The sequence below is a fragment of the Triticum aestivum genome, chromosome 7B, assembly GCF_018294505.1.
Source record: "Triticum aestivum cultivar Chinese Spring chromosome 7B, IWGSC CS RefSeq v2.1, whole genome shotgun sequence".
NCBI lineage: Eukaryota > Viridiplantae > Streptophyta > Magnoliopsida > Poales > Poaceae > Triticum > Triticum aestivum.
Genome location: NC_057813.1, coordinates 643,019,221 through 643,037,075, shown reverse-complemented (window position 1 = coordinate 643,037,075; position 17,855 = coordinate 643,019,221). Strand labels below are relative to the sequence as shown.

General features: G+C 44.6%; 1 protein-coding gene across 1 annotated transcript; it reads left to right on the top strand.

The window, feature by feature from the left end:
- The first annotated feature begins 9,187 nt into the window (after positions 1 to 9,187).
- On the top strand, positions 9,188 to 17,598 carry LOC123161450 (probable potassium transporter 13). Its single transcript, XM_044579279.1, has 9 exons — positions 9,188 to 9,541; positions 10,757 to 10,988; positions 11,662 to 11,910; positions 12,043 to 12,093; positions 12,176 to 12,436; positions 12,507 to 12,559; positions 12,694 to 12,808; positions 16,069 to 16,323; positions 16,412 to 17,598. Exons 1-9 carry the CDS (start codon positions 9,494 to 9,496, stop codon positions 17,428 to 17,430), a joined length of 2,283 nt encoding a protein of 760 aa, XP_044435214.1. The 5' UTR covers positions 9,188 to 9,493; the 3' UTR covers positions 17,431 to 17,598.
- Positions 17,599 to 17,855: the final 257 nt, after the last annotated feature.

Sequence of the window (17,855 nt, the reverse complement as noted above, 5' to 3'; positions counted from 1 at the left end):
ATCGGTTTCTTCTCGGTCTTCTGGTCGTCGGGATGTGATTTTCTCCCCGGCGGTGCGTGCAGATCATGACATGGCCTTGGCGACGCTTTGGGCGCTGTCTCCTGCGCCGCCGTCACAGTACGAGGAGGCTGCTCCTACGAACGCTGTCATGGAGGATGAGCTGCAGCTTTCACGGTCTTCCGCAGCGTCGACGGGGCTGGCGCTGTCTCCTGCGTCGCCGCCGCGGGATGAGGAGGCTGCTCCTTGTATCACTGTTATGGAGGATGAGCTGCAGTGTTCTAGGTCTCCCGCTGCTACGCCGGAGCCGTCTACACCACCTTTCCGGCCCTCTGGGATGCGGGTTGCTTCGGAGTTTACTACTTCACCGCCTATACGTAGCGGCCGCCATGTTGTGGGGGCTGATGGGGCCTCTGCCACTGATGAGGATTCCATGCAGAGGGCCATGCGTAGAACGGCATCGCGGAACCTCGACTTTGATGGTACGTCTCCTTGCAAATCATTTCTATCTTTTGATAAAGCCAAAATGTCTTCAAATATTGCTAGCCTTGGTATTTCATTAGGTAGAAATGATGCAGTAGTTGATTTCTCAGTTAAAGCTCTTAAGCAAATGGAGTTCGACCGGCTTACGGTTGCTCCTAGAACGCTTCTGACGGTGGATCCACTAGTATCAGATGAGGAGGATGAGGAGTCCGATGCCAACCATGAAGGCAGACTCCTCTCTCATCTGGTCAATGATACTACAGAGGTAGACTTTGAACATACCATGCGTGATACGATGCTTTGTGAGCTCGTTGCATCGGTACGTAAGAACACGTCTAACTCTGGTAGTAAAAAGGGTCGCCCTAAGAAGAAGACCAAAGTATCCAAACGTAATAAAGTTTCTCCATGAAAGGAATGTTTTGGAATAGCAGAGGTCTTGGTGACTTGGCTAAGTACAAACATATTTCCGATTATGTTAGGGATCATGCCCTCGACTTCGTGGCAATCTCTGAGTGTAGTAAGCGTGACTTTCCAAAGCGTGATTTGGACCATTTTTCATGTGGCAAAGATTACGAATGGCATATCCTGCCGCCTTCAGGGAGGTCCGGAGGTATTCTTTTAAGAATACATTCCACTTACTTGGAACTTCTTTCAACTTCAAAGGGGGAGTATCATATTAAATTCCACCTTAGAAACAAATCCGATAATTTCATTTGGAGCTTGGTTGCCGTATATGGTGCTGCTCAAGATGAATTTAAAGCGGCCTTCCTCAAAGAACTTGTCAATACCTGCAGAGAAAATCCTCACCCCATGCTACTTGGGGGGGACTTCAATATTTTGCGATACCAGCAGGATAAAAACAATGATAGGTTCGACACTCGATGACCGTTTCTTTTTAATGCTATCATTGACAGTCTTGATTTGCGGGAACTCTCTCTCTCGGGGCGCCAATTTACCTGGGCCAATAATAGATCTATCCCGACGTTCGAAAAACTTGATCGGGTGCTAGTCACCACAGACTGGGAATTTAAATATCCATTAGCATCAGTGCAGGCTTTGGAGAGAATTGAGGCCTTATCGGATCATGCTCCATTGCTTACTGATTTTGGTCAAGCAGCACCCACTTCGAACGGCCATCAGTTTAAATTTGAACTGGGGTGGCTCACTAGAGAGGTTTCCCTGAATTGGTTAAAAAGGTGTGGCAACGCCCAACACGGGGTGATACACCAATTCAACGTTGGAATAATCGCATTCGTGCATTGCGCCAATTCCTCCGCGGATGGGCTAAACACACCGCTGGGATTTATAAGAAAAAGAAGTTGCGACTATCTGTCTTGATTGACTCCTTAGATAAGATCGCGGAGGTGAGGCTTCTATCTGCGGCTGAGATTGAGCAAAAAAGTCATCTCAATGAGCATCTAGCCCGTCTCTTACGCGAAGAGGAAATCAAATGGTACCAACGATGCAAGAGCGACTCGTTGGTACTTGGGGATGATAACACGAAGTACTTTCAAATGTTAGCCAATGGCAGACATAGAAAGAAACGAATATTCACCCTTGATCAGGACGAGGGTCGCATTGAGGGGGACGCTCCGCTCAAGGACTTTATTACAAAATACTATAAAGACTTGTTTGGTCCTTCCTCGGAAACTACGCTGGAGATGAATGAGTCTATTTGTCATGACATCCAGCAAGTTTCCGCTACGGAAAATGAATTTCTAACCTCTGCTTTCACTGAGGAGGAAATACGAACTGTGATTTTTCAAATGAAACATAACAAATCTCCGGGACCGGATGATTTTCCGGCGGAGTTTTATCAATTTTTTTGGGATATGTTAAAGTCTGACCTGGTTCAATTGTTTAATGAACTGCATGCTCATAGACTAGACATCTCCAGACTCAATTTTGGTGAAATTATCCTTTTACCAAAGATAAAGGATGCCAATCGGATTCAACAATATAGACCGATTTGCTTATTAAATGTGAGCTTTAAAATTTTCACCAAGGTCGCGACTAACCGGCTGAATGGGGTCGCAGACCATGTAGTCAAACCAACACAAACAACTTTCATGCAAGGACGGAACATCTTAGACGGTGTTGCTGTCCTACATGAAACTGTTCATGAGCTCCACCGTAAAAAGTTGAATGGGGTCATCTTTAAGATTGACTTCGAGAAAGCTTATGATAAGGTGAAGTGGCCTTTTTTGCTTCAAACTCTTCGTATGAAAGGGTTTTCCGATACTTGGTGCCGATGGGTTGAGAACTTTGTGTCTGGAGGTAGCGTGGCTATCAAGGTGAACGATGACGTAGGCAATTATTTCCAGACTAGGAAGGGGCTACGCCAAGGTGACCCCGCATCACCTATCCTTTTCAACATCGTGGCTGATATGCTACTTACTCTCATTGAGAGGGCCAAGCTAGCTGGTCAAATCACCGGGGTCATTCCTCATCTAGTAGAAGGAGGCCTGTCAATCTTACAGTATGCGGATGACACCATTTTGTTTTTGAATCACGACCTAGAAAAGGCTAGAAACCTCAAATTGTTATTATGTGCTTTTGAGGATCTTTCTGGCCTTAAGATAAACTTTCATAAGAGTGAACTTTTCTGCTTTGGCGAAGCCGCAGAAACTTCACAAGAATATGCTGATATTTTTGGATGCCAACTAGGCCAATTTTCGATTCGATATCTAGGTATTCCTATTCATTATCGGCGTTTGACAATCGCTGAATGGAAACATGTTGAAGAGAGACTGGAGAAACGGTTGGCGAGCTGGAAGGCCAAACTCTTGTCCTATGGGGGCCGACTAGTTCTGATCAACTCGGTTCTTACCAACATGGTCCTTTACATGCTATCTTTTTTTCATCTGCCAAAAGGTGTTCTCCAATGCCTTGATTATTTTAGATCAAGGTTTTTTTGGCATAGTGACAATGAAAAAAAGAAATATCGCTTGGCTAGGTGGAATATATTATATCGTCCTAAAAGCCAAGGGGGACTCAGAATCCAGGATCTTGAGATCAAAAACATTGCATTGCTCAGCAAATGGGTATACAGATTACTCACTGAGGATGGTGTTTGGCAGGAGATCATTCGTAATAAATATGTTGGGTCCAAAGCAATCTCCCAGGTCTACTGGAAACCAGGTGACTCTCATTTTTGGAGTGGGGTTATGAAAGCTAAAGAATTCTTTTTCCAATTTGGCACTTTCTCGGTTATGGACGGCTCCCAGATTCGATTCTGGGAAGACACCTGGCTCGGGACTACTCCTCTAAATGTGCAATACCCAAGCTTATATCGGATAGTTAGACATAAGTTTGTCACGATTAAGCAGGTATTGGGACAAGAACACCCGGATATTTCTTTTCGCAGAACGATTTCTGGACCTCGTCTGACTGCATGGAACGATTTGCTGACTCGTTTGGGAGCTGTCCAACTGTCGGCTGAATCGGACATCTTTAAATGGAACCTGCATCTGAAGATTTTTGGTTAAATCCATGTATGATGCATTGGTTCATAACGAGGTTCCATCTGATAATAGAAAATTGTGGAAGCTTAAGATTCCTCTAAAAGTGAAAATTTTCCTATGGTTTCTCAACAAAGGAGTTATCTTAACTAGGGACAATCTAGCTCGACGAAACTGGCAAGGCTGCAAAAAAATGTGTTTTCTGCAATCATAATGAATCCATTAAACACCTATTTTTTGATTGCAAGTTTGCTAGATCGGTATGGGCAATAGTCCAAATTGCTTCGAATCTATATCCTCCACGCAGCGTACGGAATATGTTCGGCAATTGGTTGAGGGGAATAGATAAGCAATTGTCTAAGCACATTCTTGCGGGGGCGGCTGCCTTATGTTGGGCGTTGTGGCTCACCAGGAATGATATTGTTTTTAATCATAAAAGTGTTTCATCTCCTATGCAGGTAATTCATATATGCTCGTGATGGCTCCGTATGTGGTCTATCCTACAGAGGCCGGAGGACAGAGACCTTTTTATGATGGCTTCTACCCGGTTGGAGTGCTCGGCCAGGGACATCTTTTACCCCCATGGATGGCGGTGTGACCTTCGGATTGGACCGGCATCACCTTAGGCCTCTTTTATCTTTTTTCGCTACTGCTGGCGTTTTTTGCCTTTTTATTTTGGCTTCTAGTACTTTGAAACTTTGGTTGTGTGCATCTAGCTATGCAGAGGCCGGGTGATCTTTGATGCGGTTGTATCAACTCGATATTTCAATTCAATGAAAATCCCTTTATCAAAAAAAATCCGCAATGTGTTTTTTGTCATCATGACGAGACAATAAAATATTTATTCTTCCAATGCAAATTGGCTCGGTCTATATGGTTAGTCATCCAGATAGCTTCTGGCTTGTATCCTCCTTGTAGTGTTGCTAATGTATTTGGCAACTGGTTACATGAGATTGATCACATGTTCAGAACTCTTCTTTGGTTGGGAGCGCTTGCCATTATTTGGTCACTTTGGCTATGTAGAAATGATAAGAGTTTTAGCGATAAAAGTACTTCTCTAATGCCAGTTATCTACAGATGTACCGGGACTCTTCATTTATGGTCCTCCCTACAACGCGTGGAGAATTGAGACTTATTTACGGAGGTGTGTACACGATTGGAGGATACGCAAGGGATACTTTTACCCAACATGGGTGGCAGCATGATCTTAGAATTGACCCACCTTCGCTTTAGGCATTATACAGACTCTACATGTTTCTTTGCATTCCGCCTTTTATTTTTTGTTTGTACAAGAGGACTCTGTTTGGCTGTGTGCATCTTAGTTATGCAAAGGCCGGGTGTAATGCTTAAACTTTTTAAGTAATAAAGCGCCCCTTTTCGAAAAAGGTTTGTTTCTACATCCATCCTTGTCTATTTTAGGTGATTTAGATCTTAGTATTTCTCATACCAATATTTATGGAAATATGGCCGTCACAAACTAAATCAAACTAGGCATTCATATGCAACTAGCTAATTGTCCTTGCGTTGCAACGGGGGCATAGTCTTGTGGTTCAACATACCTCACATCCATCATATTCTAGATTTTGGTAAGATTTGATTTGATTTGAGTATGGTTACTGAAGGCAAGGAATGTTTTGATTTAATTGAGATTTTGGTAAGATTTGATTTGATTTGGGCAAGGGTAAGGGAAAGAAAGAAAAATTTTGAATTAGTTGAGGTCTTGCTAAGATTTGATTTGATTTGATTGAACTGAAAGACGTGGCTTTGTAAGAAGAGGAGATGGACGAACATACAAACATCAAACCTACCATCACGACCGCAGACTCCCCAATAATAGTAAAGATAATATTTACCTATTACTTGGTTGAAATATATGAAATGAGAAATATCCATTATAAATAAGGATTTTCTATGATGTTAGAATACTACTTAAATGGATGTTTAGATTCATATGCATTTGTTAATAAGGGGGAAATCAGTTCCAAAAGGGTCAACTATTATGCGGTTGTTAGACATAGACAATTCATGGAGAACTCACCAAATTGGTTGTGTGCTGAGTAGGATCAACCTAGTCAAAATATTGACTTTTATCCTCATCTGGCATACTCACATATCCATAAATTTACAATTTTGGAATTGAATGTCATAGTTAATAATGCACATTAGATATACATGGCATGACAAACGATCAATCCATGAAGAACATGTAAAAGGTTAAATAAGGAGTCCTGCTTTGGTCCATTCATGTTAATTTCTAGCATAGTTGAACTGCAACTGCAAACTTTATCAATAAAATAAGCTATAAAGATAGTAAACTTAAAAATAATCCATGTGAAGATCAAACATGTTGATAGTTATACATATTTTACTCATGGAGGTGTTAAGCCAATTTTCTGGGGTTGACCACCCCTCCTTTTGTCCACTTTTGGGTCATCAAGAATCAACCATGGGACTTTTTTCCAGTCAATCCTGGCTTTTACCTATTTGTTGTCATGATTGTCGCTGTTAAGGGGGTGTAACATTGTGTGCTATGTGAGAAAGAGATATAGGGAGCTAAGACTTTGGTGGAGTCTAGCCATTGCAACAACCCAATGCCAATTGAAAGAACATAGAAAATAGTAAAGTCAAATAACCCGTTGCTAGCCAAGAAATATATTTATTTACAAAATCACTATGGATATGACCGGTAGACTACTCTATAAAACTTGTGGAAGCTCCTAATAAAGTAATCTATTTTTTTCATATTTATCGGTCCAATTGGGAGAGGATAATAAAAACATGCGACTACACTAAGAATTCTAATCTTCTTTCCCTTTAAGACTTGGGGCACAGAGTGATTCATTATGTCTGGAACAAGTGATTTCATAGGAACTTCAATATTTCACGCAGTGTGCTTTCATATTGAGAAGTATTCTTCATCGCATGCTGCTTTACAATCTAATACCATTTAATTGATTACTTCATGTAATGTGCGATTTCATTGTGATGATTCCATGAGCTAATCTTCAGTAGCTAGTACTTCCTCATTTGGGGTTTACACGGAAGTGGAGGTATACTGATTTTCAATATCAAGCAACATATGCTCTCGTTCATCTACTCGTACATGAGTGCATATCAAGCTTCCTCCTAGCTAGGGGGTGGGGATGTCTATATGAAATATTTATCATGTTATGTTTTCATATAAAAAGACTTTTTTGCCGAAGTGGTGAATCGCGAGGACATGATTTCACTTACTAGGCAGGAAAGCTAGCACGAATATCTCATAGGCAAGGTGATGTCTCTTTATCTTGAAAGTCTTTTCACGGGTAGGAAAATTCTTCTTTAATCCCACTCCTTTCATTTAGAATTGTGGGTGCAGTTCAGTAGAAAATATACAAGACTTGTGGACTTGAACTAGTGTTTGTGCATTGGTGGTCCACGACCTAGGTCCAGATGTTGTTCTATAGTGTGGGATAATATAAAATTAATAAGACACAAGTTTAGTTGTGAAAGATATCTCCTTCGTTTGCAAGGCATATCCCATAAAGATTTTTGTTAGATAGTGATGAAATATATCCATCTTATCATTTATAGATACTATCTCGTAAAAGTAAGCTTTAAATGCACATAGTAGGTCAGTTTTTCGGCTTCGATGTACATGTATACTTCTAATGTGTGCTTGTGTGAAGCAATGGGTGTGCCTTTAGCAATAATATGCATTAGTTGTTTCTTGAAGTTATGAATATGCCACCCATGAGTATGTAGGAACATTGGATAGACCAATGTGAACGGGTCTGGATGTCAAGATTTAATGCTTAGACATGGATGAACATTGGACAAGACCATTAAATGTAGTCTTCTATCTCCATGGTCGGACGAAGCATAGTCGATGACACAATAATGTAGTCTTCTACTCCCTCCGTCCGGGTTTATTATGCCCTTTTTATTTTGGGCTACAGTTTGACTTAAAAAATTAACTAACAAAATGTAAACTATATGTAACAAAAATTATATTGTCAAAAAGCTCTTTCAAATACAAATCGAACAGTATAATCTTTTATAGCATACATTTTATATTTTAGTAGTCTATATATTGTCAATGTTTGACCGAAAACATGAAGGGCCCCAATAAACCCGGACGGAGGTAGTACCTCCATGGTCGGACGAAGCATAGTCAATGACGCAATGTGTATCTGTAACATTAAGAATAACACTAGTTCTGAATTTATTATATGTCACGTATATATCTCATGCCATCGTCGGCGAGGTTGAAAGAAGTTACAGATACAAAATGGACATATCTATATATCGGATATAGGCTGTTGCTTGCTACATCAAAGACAGGGTTGCAAAAAAAAAAATCAAAGGGAAGAAACTTTTTGCAAGACAAAAGCAATGGAAGAAGAACCAAAACACTGAACTGTTACATCTCATTTCAGAAATTTAGCGGGTACTAAACAGTGATGAATCTAGGATTTTGAAACAGGGTGAGGTCCATATCCTAATTTGTTTTTGAAATACAACACATGCAGAATATCCATCCTTGCAACATATTTCCAAAAAAGAGAAGCAACTCCTATGGTCCTCTTCATTCTTCAACACTTCTACAATGAAAATTACATTTTGCCAATTATAATCGGACACTTCAATTGAAGCAACCAATATAAGCACAACAAACCCTAATGAGTAATGAATCCAGTGCAATCAGAATTTAAGAAACGGGGAATGGAAAACCATATGTGAACAGATTTAGAAACATGACTGTTACGGACTGGGCGGCTGGGCGCGGAGCCTGGACGGTGGCACTGAGTTCTTATGTAGACAATGCATAATAAACGACATGCTGAAGTTGAACCAGATTTTCCTTCAAAAGAAATTCACATTACACCGGGGTTTTAAATCCAAAGTCAAGATTTGAATTATATTCGGTCCGTCAATTTTCAAGGACTTCCACCACCGGAATCAGTTTCTTTTCTTACAAATCCATGGCTGACAGGGGAAAATACCCGAATTTAATTAACCCATTTCTCTGTCAAACATCTCTATAACGGCTGGTACGACTGATGTGCCAGAATCACCACAATTTTGCCAAACATTTTTTCTACTCTTGGAAACGGACCTCGGGCAGTCAAGTACAAATACACAAATCTGTTCACGCGTGCGTCATGCATACGCGCGACTGTGCGAGGGAGAGGAGGAAAAAAAAAGAGGTCCTAAGCATTTGGCGCCTTCTCTCTCCAGCCCTCATCTTTTTGTGAAGCCATCCACGTTTTCCCTCCGCCTTAACTGCTTCTCTCCTTCCTCCCTCCGTCTCCCACTCTCCCTCTCTCCTTCTACCTCCGTCGCATCACCCAGTGGTTGCACTTGCACACACGGACAGATCGGCCAACAAACCTCCAGCCCACGCAGAAATTAACCAAGGGGCCGGACCGATCCGCACCATCCCGCCATCTAACCGTGGGCGAGCAAGGCCGGCCAGCCGGTCGACCACCGGAGAACCGCGGGATTCTTGGCCCGTCTCCCGGCCGCCGGGTTTAGGCCGCAGACGCCGGCAGGAGCGGCGGGTATTCGCGATGGATGTGGAGGGCGCCACCGTGCAGCCGAGGAAGAAGACTTCCTGGGTAAGTACGCTCGACTCCTTCCTAGATTTATTGAGAGTTCTTGGCTAATTAATTCGTTTGTTCTCGTGTGCCTGGTGTTGAGTTGCTCAATCAATTGCATTTTCTCGGGGCCTTGTTCCTGGAATACTCCCACCGCTTGCTCTTGCTTGGATCTTCTTTTTTTCTTCTATCCTGTAGCTCTAGTGCAGTCCCTATTTAATTATTTTCTCGAGTATATTCACACACAGAGAGAAAGGTGTGTGTATCTGGAGAAAGGATAGATATATACTCTGTCTAGTTCCCAGCATCAGCATGGCTCCTCCTCCAAGAAAGGAAAAATGTTTGCGGCGTGCATGGCTCCTCCTTTCTCACTTGTGAAGTTACTTTTACTGTACATGGAAAATCTGTCTGCTTGTAATTACTAGCTAGGCCAGGGATCATCTAGATTTTGCACTGGGTTCCTTGAGGAATTAATGCTCTGATCGGGGATATTTTACGGGAGCTGTTTTTTGATGGTTCCATGGTTTTCACTTTCAGTGAGATGCCGATAAAATTCATTGAGTTTCAATCAGTTGACAATGAAATACTTACCTTTCGGTCAAAATATTTCAGTCATTTCGATAGTACATAAATTTCCAAATAAAATATTAGATATTTTTTCTTAAAAACCAACTTTTTGAGTGAACGTTCCTTTGACCAAATGCAAACCAAAATAGATGAATTTAACTTAATTTCATGGATCACAGTTGCAGCTGAAATATTTCTAAATTTGGACTTCAAAACCTACCAGGTCTACTCCTGAATTCTGGAGTGGTTATTCTGAGAAGGAATTAGTTGGCATGCCATGCATAGATTCTACTTCTACATAGTAAAGTAAGCACTTCCTTCTTGTGTCTAAATCAGCCTTGTCTAGTCCCCGGTCCATGTCTATTTCTTGGAAGCATATGTCGCTTGCCACAACCAAAGGTTTCGTTTCCCTGTCAGATCAGATCACCATTTATGTCAAAATGGACACATCGGTTTGGTCTTAGCTCAGACTTCCCTGTCTGAGGTGAAGCTACGTTCTCCCTACCCATTTAAGGCTTCCCTTTCTAGCTTGGTTTCAGTTTCAACTATTTTGACCCATGATTTCAACCGAGTACACATATTCATTCATAACTCAAGTTGCTTGGTAATAACTTTTTTGGTAATTAATTGATTGATTAAACATGTCCTTATCTATCTGTAACTACGCAGGGATGGCAAAAAGGAACGCTTCTGCTGGCGTACCAGAGCTTCGGCGTCGTTTACGGCGACCTTTGCATATCACCCGTCTACGTGTACAAGAACACCTTCTCCGGGAAGTTGCGTCTCCACGAGGAGGATGAAGAGATCCTCGGCGTGCTATCGTTGGTTTTCTGGAGCCTCACCCTCGTACCGCTCCTCAAGTACATCATCCTCGTCCTCGGCGCAGACGACAACGGAGAAGGTAGGCGTGTTCGTGTCGGGACTCGAGTTCTCTCTTCCACTATCAAAAATTATCGGGAGTTATACGGCGCGAACGTTTGCTCTAACATGTCATCGCGCGGGTTCTACAACGTTGCATCGATTTGTTGCTATGCGCAATGTGCATCTGGATGTATGTTCACCGTGATAATGACATGACCGGCTAACTGCGTGTGCGTAGTACACGTGTTCGGGTTGGAGGAGTTCTTTTTCATTACCTACCTAAAAATGTGTTTTTTTTTTGAAAAGGAGGAAGTGGCGGAGCGTAAAACAAAACCAAAAACATGCCAATAGCTTGCTCAGTGGGCCATCTTTTGTCATTGGGCCACATCTACACCAAATCCTGAAAGAAAATCCAAAGAAAAGGATGGGCCATGGCCCGGTTTGGTCACCACAAGGCTCCGCCCCTGGGTAGCAAATAGGCATGCTTGTGACAAGGGAATGTTTTTTCATTAATTACGTGAAAAAAGAAACACGCATGCTTTTGCTGCCGGGATACTCATTCACAATGTAAATTTAATACTATCTCCAATCCATATTAATTATCACTGGATTATTACAAATACAACTAATTAATATGGATGGATTGCGGGAGTAGGTATTTCTGTGCAAGTATTTGATACATATTTTTTGGCAAAATAAAATGTGATGCGCAGGTGGCACGTTCGCACTGTACTCCCTGATGTGCAGGCGCTCCAGGATGGGGCTTCTCAACAGCTTGCACGCCGGCCACGGCTCCGTGTCGTCCTACAACCAGGACGAGCCCTGCAAGGAGACGCGGAGCAGCCTGGCCATCAGAGGGTTCTTCGAGAAGCACCACTCGCTGCGCGTCGTGCTGCTGCTGTTCGTCCTCATGGGCACCAGCATGGTCATCGGCGACGGCGTCCTCACCCCGACCATGTCAGGTGAGCTTAATTGTGAATCATGAAACCATGTTGATCTCTTGCACCCAGCAAAATGCTCTTGCCTCAACTTGTATGTCAGTCCTGAAACTTACTTCTGAATGCTCACCAGATCTAGTACATGATTTTCTGCAGTGCTGTCAGCAGTCTCCGGCCTCAGGATCAAGTTCCCGGAGCTACATGAAAGTAAGCACGCACCCAGCTGGGACGCTGTCTTTCTGAAGGTGCAAGTGCAACTGATCGATGATTCTGGAATTCTGGGTTGCAGATTACACGGTGCTGCTCGCGTGCGTCGTGCTGGTGGGGCTCTTCGCGCTGCAGCACTACGGGACGCGCCGCGTCGGGTTCCTCTTCGCGCCGATCCTGCTCTCCTGGCTCGCCTGCATCGGCGGCATCGGGATCTACAACATTTTCAGGTGGAACCCGACCGTCGTCCGCGCGCTGTCCCCGTACTACATATACAACTTCTTCAGGAAGGCCGGCAGGGACGGGTGGAGCTCGCTGGGAGGGATCGTGCTCTGCATCACAGGTTGCTTTCATCACACATTTTCTTTATCCTCCAGGACGAATCATGATTATTTACGGCTACGGAATTCCAGGTGCTGAAGCAATGTTTGCTGACCTCGGGCATTTCTCGAAGCTTTCACTGAGGGTAAGTTCCCCATTATCTAGTATAAAATGGGCATGGCCTTTTTCATTCATTTGAGTGTCTGAAAGCATCTTTGCTGTGATTCTTTTTTTGAACACTATTTTACTATGATTTGTTTCGTTGCTTTGTCATGGCAGCTCGGGTTCACGATAGTTGTGTATCCTTGCTTAGTTCTGGCCTACATGGGGGAGGCCGCCTACCTGTCGAAACATAGGGAGGATCTCCAGAGCAGCTTTTACAAAGCTCTTCCAGGTGAGGTGCCAATTAATGGTTCGGCATATTTTGATGCAAGAATTCCATTTCATTTTGCTATCATCATTTTTTTTACCCAAAAAAGACATATATGTTACCATTATCGTGGTGTACTCATTTCTTTGTGGATAAAAGGAAGGTATGCCTCCTTTTTTTTTTGCGGGGAACGAAGATATGCCTCCTTGCTTCTACATCGTATGATGTACATAACCATAATCTGCTAACAACATCAAAACAGTCATGCCTACAAAAGGGAAACTATGACAAACGAAATATTTCGTTGGGTTAGCTTCGACGAAAATACCACCACCTGCTTGTGGTGGCTTGCTTCTTATTCTTCCAGCGTAACCGTGTCGCCGGGGAGAATGAAAGGTCATACGTTGGCACGAGATACTAGATCTAGTGTGGCGACGTGGAAATCATTGCTCCGGGACAACACCTTCATGAGGGCAATTCTCATATGTGACACTGATGGGTCCAATCAACGAAGGCTAAACCATGGTTTTCCCCCAAAGTTGGAGCTCCAGGGCTACTCCTTCTATAAGGGATTGGCACACGTACGTTGCCATTAGTAGATCTATCAAGTGAAGGCAATATCAAGTGTTTTCACACCGCCGTGGTACTCATGCAACCACACAATACTCTCATTGCTTCATCCAAGCACTGAAGGCAAGACTGGTATACACCAATTATGATGACAACCATCTTCTACCTTACCGGCCCCTAATGTCTAGAGTGGAAAAAAGACCGCTATGTGACGCTACATCATCATCAGCTTTGAAGTAGGGCACAACTCCTTAATGACCCTATTATCTAGATAGAAACCCCTACTACCCGATATAGCAAGGACATCAGATTTGGAGTTGGGCACCGCCCTTTACCGACCCCTATTACCTAGAGAGAGACAATCCCTAGCTACCCGACGCAACAACAAAGTCAACTTTCGAGCATGCCACCGCTCCTTACCGACCCCTATTTTTTGAGAAACCCCCTACCACCCAACGCACCAATTGTGTCAGCTTTGGACGAGGAAACGTTCACAACCCTTAGCATTAGGCTCACTAACCCTAACACCACACTACCAAAAATGTGTCACTAGTAATAATTGATCGGCATACTACATATAGAATTTACCCTAGGTAGGGTCACGAGCTTTGCTACACCCACATAAAATTTCTTACGTAAGTTACGAACGAGTTGAAGTAAAGTTGCTGCCTTGTGACCATGAGGTCACTAGTTCAAATCATGAAAATAGCCTCTTACAGAAATGTAGGAAAAGACTGCGAACTATAGACCTAAAGTGGTCGGACCCTTCCCCGGACTCTGCGCAAGCGAGAGTTACATGCACCGTGCTGCCCCTTTTTTAAGTTATGAATGAGCTGACTTGGCTGATTTGGTTAGAAGAGAAAAAGGCCCAGGCCCATACCGCGAAATACAGGGTGTGAGGAGAGAGGGTTGGGGGGGGGGGGGCGATTAGTTTAGGAAGGAAAGAACGTAGCTTTACCATTTTTGGTAGGGTCACCCATGAAGTAGCTCACTGGAGCCTAGATACATTGACCTTTTCTAGAAAGTTTAATAAAATCTCGGTTAATTGATACATAGACGGGCCTTTGCAAAAAATATTTTGCTTTAAATCTCAACAAATTGTGAAAAGTGCAACTCTGTCCTAAAGAATGCAAGTTGCATCGGAATATGTACAACCGGTATGACGGTCCAATTATAGAATACATTTTTAGTTATCTAGTCCTATTTTCGCCGGTTGTGGCATTTTTTTTCTTTCAAGTTTGCTTACAAACATGTGTTGAACTACGTACTTTGATGCTAGTTCTTTCAATAAAATGGCTCTGTGCATCACTAGATGCAGAGGCTAGGTGTAATTCTCCTTTAGAAAAAATAAACTAAAGTTGTACTTTTTCTAAATTGGCTGAGACTTAAAACAAATCTTAATCGATTAAGACCCAGATGCCTTTGCACAAGCAGTTTTGCTAAATATCAACCAATCGAGATTTTCTCTAGTCCCAATCGATTTTTCGAAAAGTGCAACTTCAGTTCGGTGAAGAGTGAAACCGCCACTTTTTGAGTTGCTAATCCTAAGTCGATTGAGATTTCTTTGAAGTCCTAGTTGATTTGAAAAATTACAATTTAGTGAAAAGAATTTTCTTTCATGAATATGCAAAAGTTTTGCGTATCTTTGCATTGATAGAATAGCAAGTTGGAAGCACGTACGCAAGAAATGGCGTGAGCTAGTTGTCGGGCACAGAGAGAGCCGCTACCATCCCAAGGCTAATAAGGGTTACGTCTCAAGAGTAATATGGCTAAACCTTTTGCGCCAACTCGTGCCCACATGCGAGTTTCATCCGGGTTCTTGTGTACAGTGCGCACGACGAAGGGGCGTTCCCCATTGAAGACACAGCCGTTCTGTTGCTTCCAAAGCCACCAAGCGGTGAGAACGGTGAGAGAGGCGATGCTCGGTGTAAGCATGTCGTGGGGGATTGACACGTCACCATGCATGTGAGCACTTCATATCAAACCTGCCGCGAAAAGGAGTAGCTCGTGAGAAGGTGTTAGATCATTTCAGGCTCTCAGGCGCACAAAGGGACATATCGTGTTGTGCAGGAGGCCATGGTGACCAAGGCGGTCATCGGTCCAACATCTACTACCTTGCAGAAGATCTTGATGTGAAGGAGGGGTCCACAATTTAGTGAAAAGTGCAGTATTATTTTTCACCTAGTTTATCATGTGTATGTTCAGTTTAGTGAATACCCATTAAAAAAATCAGTTTATTTTTTTTAGGGATAAAAAATCAGTTTATTTTTTTTAGGGATAAAAGTCAGTTCAGCATGTTTAGATGTGACTGAACTGACCAAAAAATCAGTTCAGTTAGAAGACCAAAAAATCAAGTTGATACTTAGAAAATCTCAACCGACCAAAAAATGTAGACGTCATATTTAGCATGTTCTTTTACTCATGGGCATGCATGCAGCATGCTTTATATATTGAGTCTGTTTTGGACACATTTAAATGTGACATAGTTATGTCATTTTTAAACTGATGTCCATTATGTTTGTAGTTTTTTTGTTCTAGTTTTTTTTTTATTTCTCGTTGCTGCATTATATATTTGTGGGAGCTTAGACATGACATCCTTAAAAAGAATTAGATGTGAATTAAACAAACTGTTATATACAGAGTATTTCCTATCTCGTTCTAAATTTGACTGAACTTTCCCTCTCTCGTTTGTGTTATTTTTGCTGGAAATTCAGACCGTGTGTTCTGGCCTGTTCTGTTCATCGCGACACTGGCCACCGCCGTCGGGAGCCAAGCGATCATCTCCGCCACGTTCTCCATCATAAGCCAGTGCAGGGCCCTGGGCTGCTTCCCGCGCATCAAGGTGGTGCACACGTCCAGCCATGTCCACGGCCAGATCTACATCCCGGAGGTGAACTGGACGCTCATGTCCCTCTGCCTCGCCGTCACCATCGGCTTCCGAGACACCGAGATGATCGGCAACGCCTACGGTACGAACCTACCTACGACGCGCCATTCCTGTTGCCTTCAAGTGTCTCTAGTTTTGCTGATTACTCATTTGATCTGCGCTCGTTTCAGGGCTGGCCGTGATCTTGGTGATGTTCGCGACGACGTGCCTGATGTTCCTGGTGATCACCACGGTGTGGAACCGGTCGGTGCTGTGGGCGGCGCTCTTCGCCGCCGGCTTCGGGTCCATGGAGCTGCTCTACCTCTCCGCGTGCCTGGCCAAGGTGCCCCACGGCGGCTGGCTGCCGCTGCTGCTCTCCCTGGCCACGCTGCTGGTCATGTCGGCGTGGCACTACGGCACGGCCAAGAAGCAGGAGTACGAGCTGCAGAACAAGGTGTGCCTGGACCACTTCATCGGCCTCAGCTCCGGCATGGGCCTCGTGCGCGTCCCCGGGGTCGGGTTCGTCTACTCGGACTCCGTCGCCGGCGTGCCGCCCATGTTCGCGCACTTCGTCACCAACTTCCCGGCGTTCCACCGTGTGCTCGTCTTCGTGTCGCTGCAGACGCTGACCGTGCCCAAGGTGCCGCCGGAGGAGCGGTTCCTGGTGGGCCGGATCGGGCGGCCGGAGCACCGGATGTTCCGCTGCGTGGTCCGGTACGGGTACAAGGAGGGCCGGTGGGACCACTTCAACTTCGAGGACCAGCTGCTGGTGAAGGTCCTGGAGTTCCTCCAGCTGCAGCAGGCGGACGGCGACGGCGAGCGGTGCAGCACCGGGTCCGGCGAGATGTCGGTCATCCCGGCCGCGCCCAGCCAGGCCGTCGTGGACGCGCTGGCGTCGATGAGCTCCGGCGAGATCGAGTACTACGCCGGCGGCGGCGCCAAGAAGGTGCGGTTCGAGGAGCTGCCGGCGGCGTGGAGGCGGGAGGAGACGATGTCGGAGGTGAGGGAGCTGCTGGAGGAGCGGGAGGCCGGGGTGTCGTACATGATCGGGCACACCTGCGTGTTAGCGCACGAGTCGTCGTCCGCGGTGAAGAAGTTCGCCGTCAACGTCGTGTACGGGTTCCTCCGGCGCAACTCGCGGAGGCCCGCCGTCGTGCTCGGCATCCCCCACACCTCCCTCATCGAGGTCGGCATGGTTTACAGGGTGTGACTCACATTGCCTCGCCGGCCGCCCCGATCGCTCGCTCGCTCAAGAAGAAGAAGAAGAAGAAGCGTAGTTGTAGGCTACAGTAGCTGAAGATAACTGAAGAATAACAACACCTCGTTGCTGCTGAAATGAAAATCAACATAGCATGCTGTTGTTTGTGGATTGTGATCACATCGGTACTGTCTGGTTTAACTCTGCCGGCGGAGAAGTAACGAGAGAAGCATGCCGATTGCCCACCCGCTCGCTGTAGGCTCAGAGCATCTTCAACAGCCGCGCAACGCCCGGCGCGCTAAAAGGGCGTTTACAGCGTTGTAGTCGTGAGTTTTTGCGCGACGAGGAGCGCTTGCTCCAGCGGCCGCTGCAAAGTATAGCGCGCGTGAGCCGCTCCAGCAACCGCTGCAAAAAAAAACTGCGCGCGCTCTAGCACA

Excerpts from the sequence above, each read along its gene's own strand:
- LOC123161450 (XM_044579279.1), top strand. The coding sequence starts at position 9,494 with ATGGATGTGGAGGGCGCCACCGTGCAGCCGAGGAAGAAGACTTCCTGG. Across the intron at positions 11,911-12,042 it reads CCTCACCCCGACCATGTCAG|TGCTGTCAGCAGTCTCCGGC; the intron begins GTGAGCTTAATT and ends GATTTTCTGCAG. Across the intron at positions 12,094-12,175 it reads GTTCCCGGAGCTACATGAAA|ATTACACGGTGCTGCTCGCG; the intron begins GTAAGCACGCAC and ends TCTGGGTTGCAG.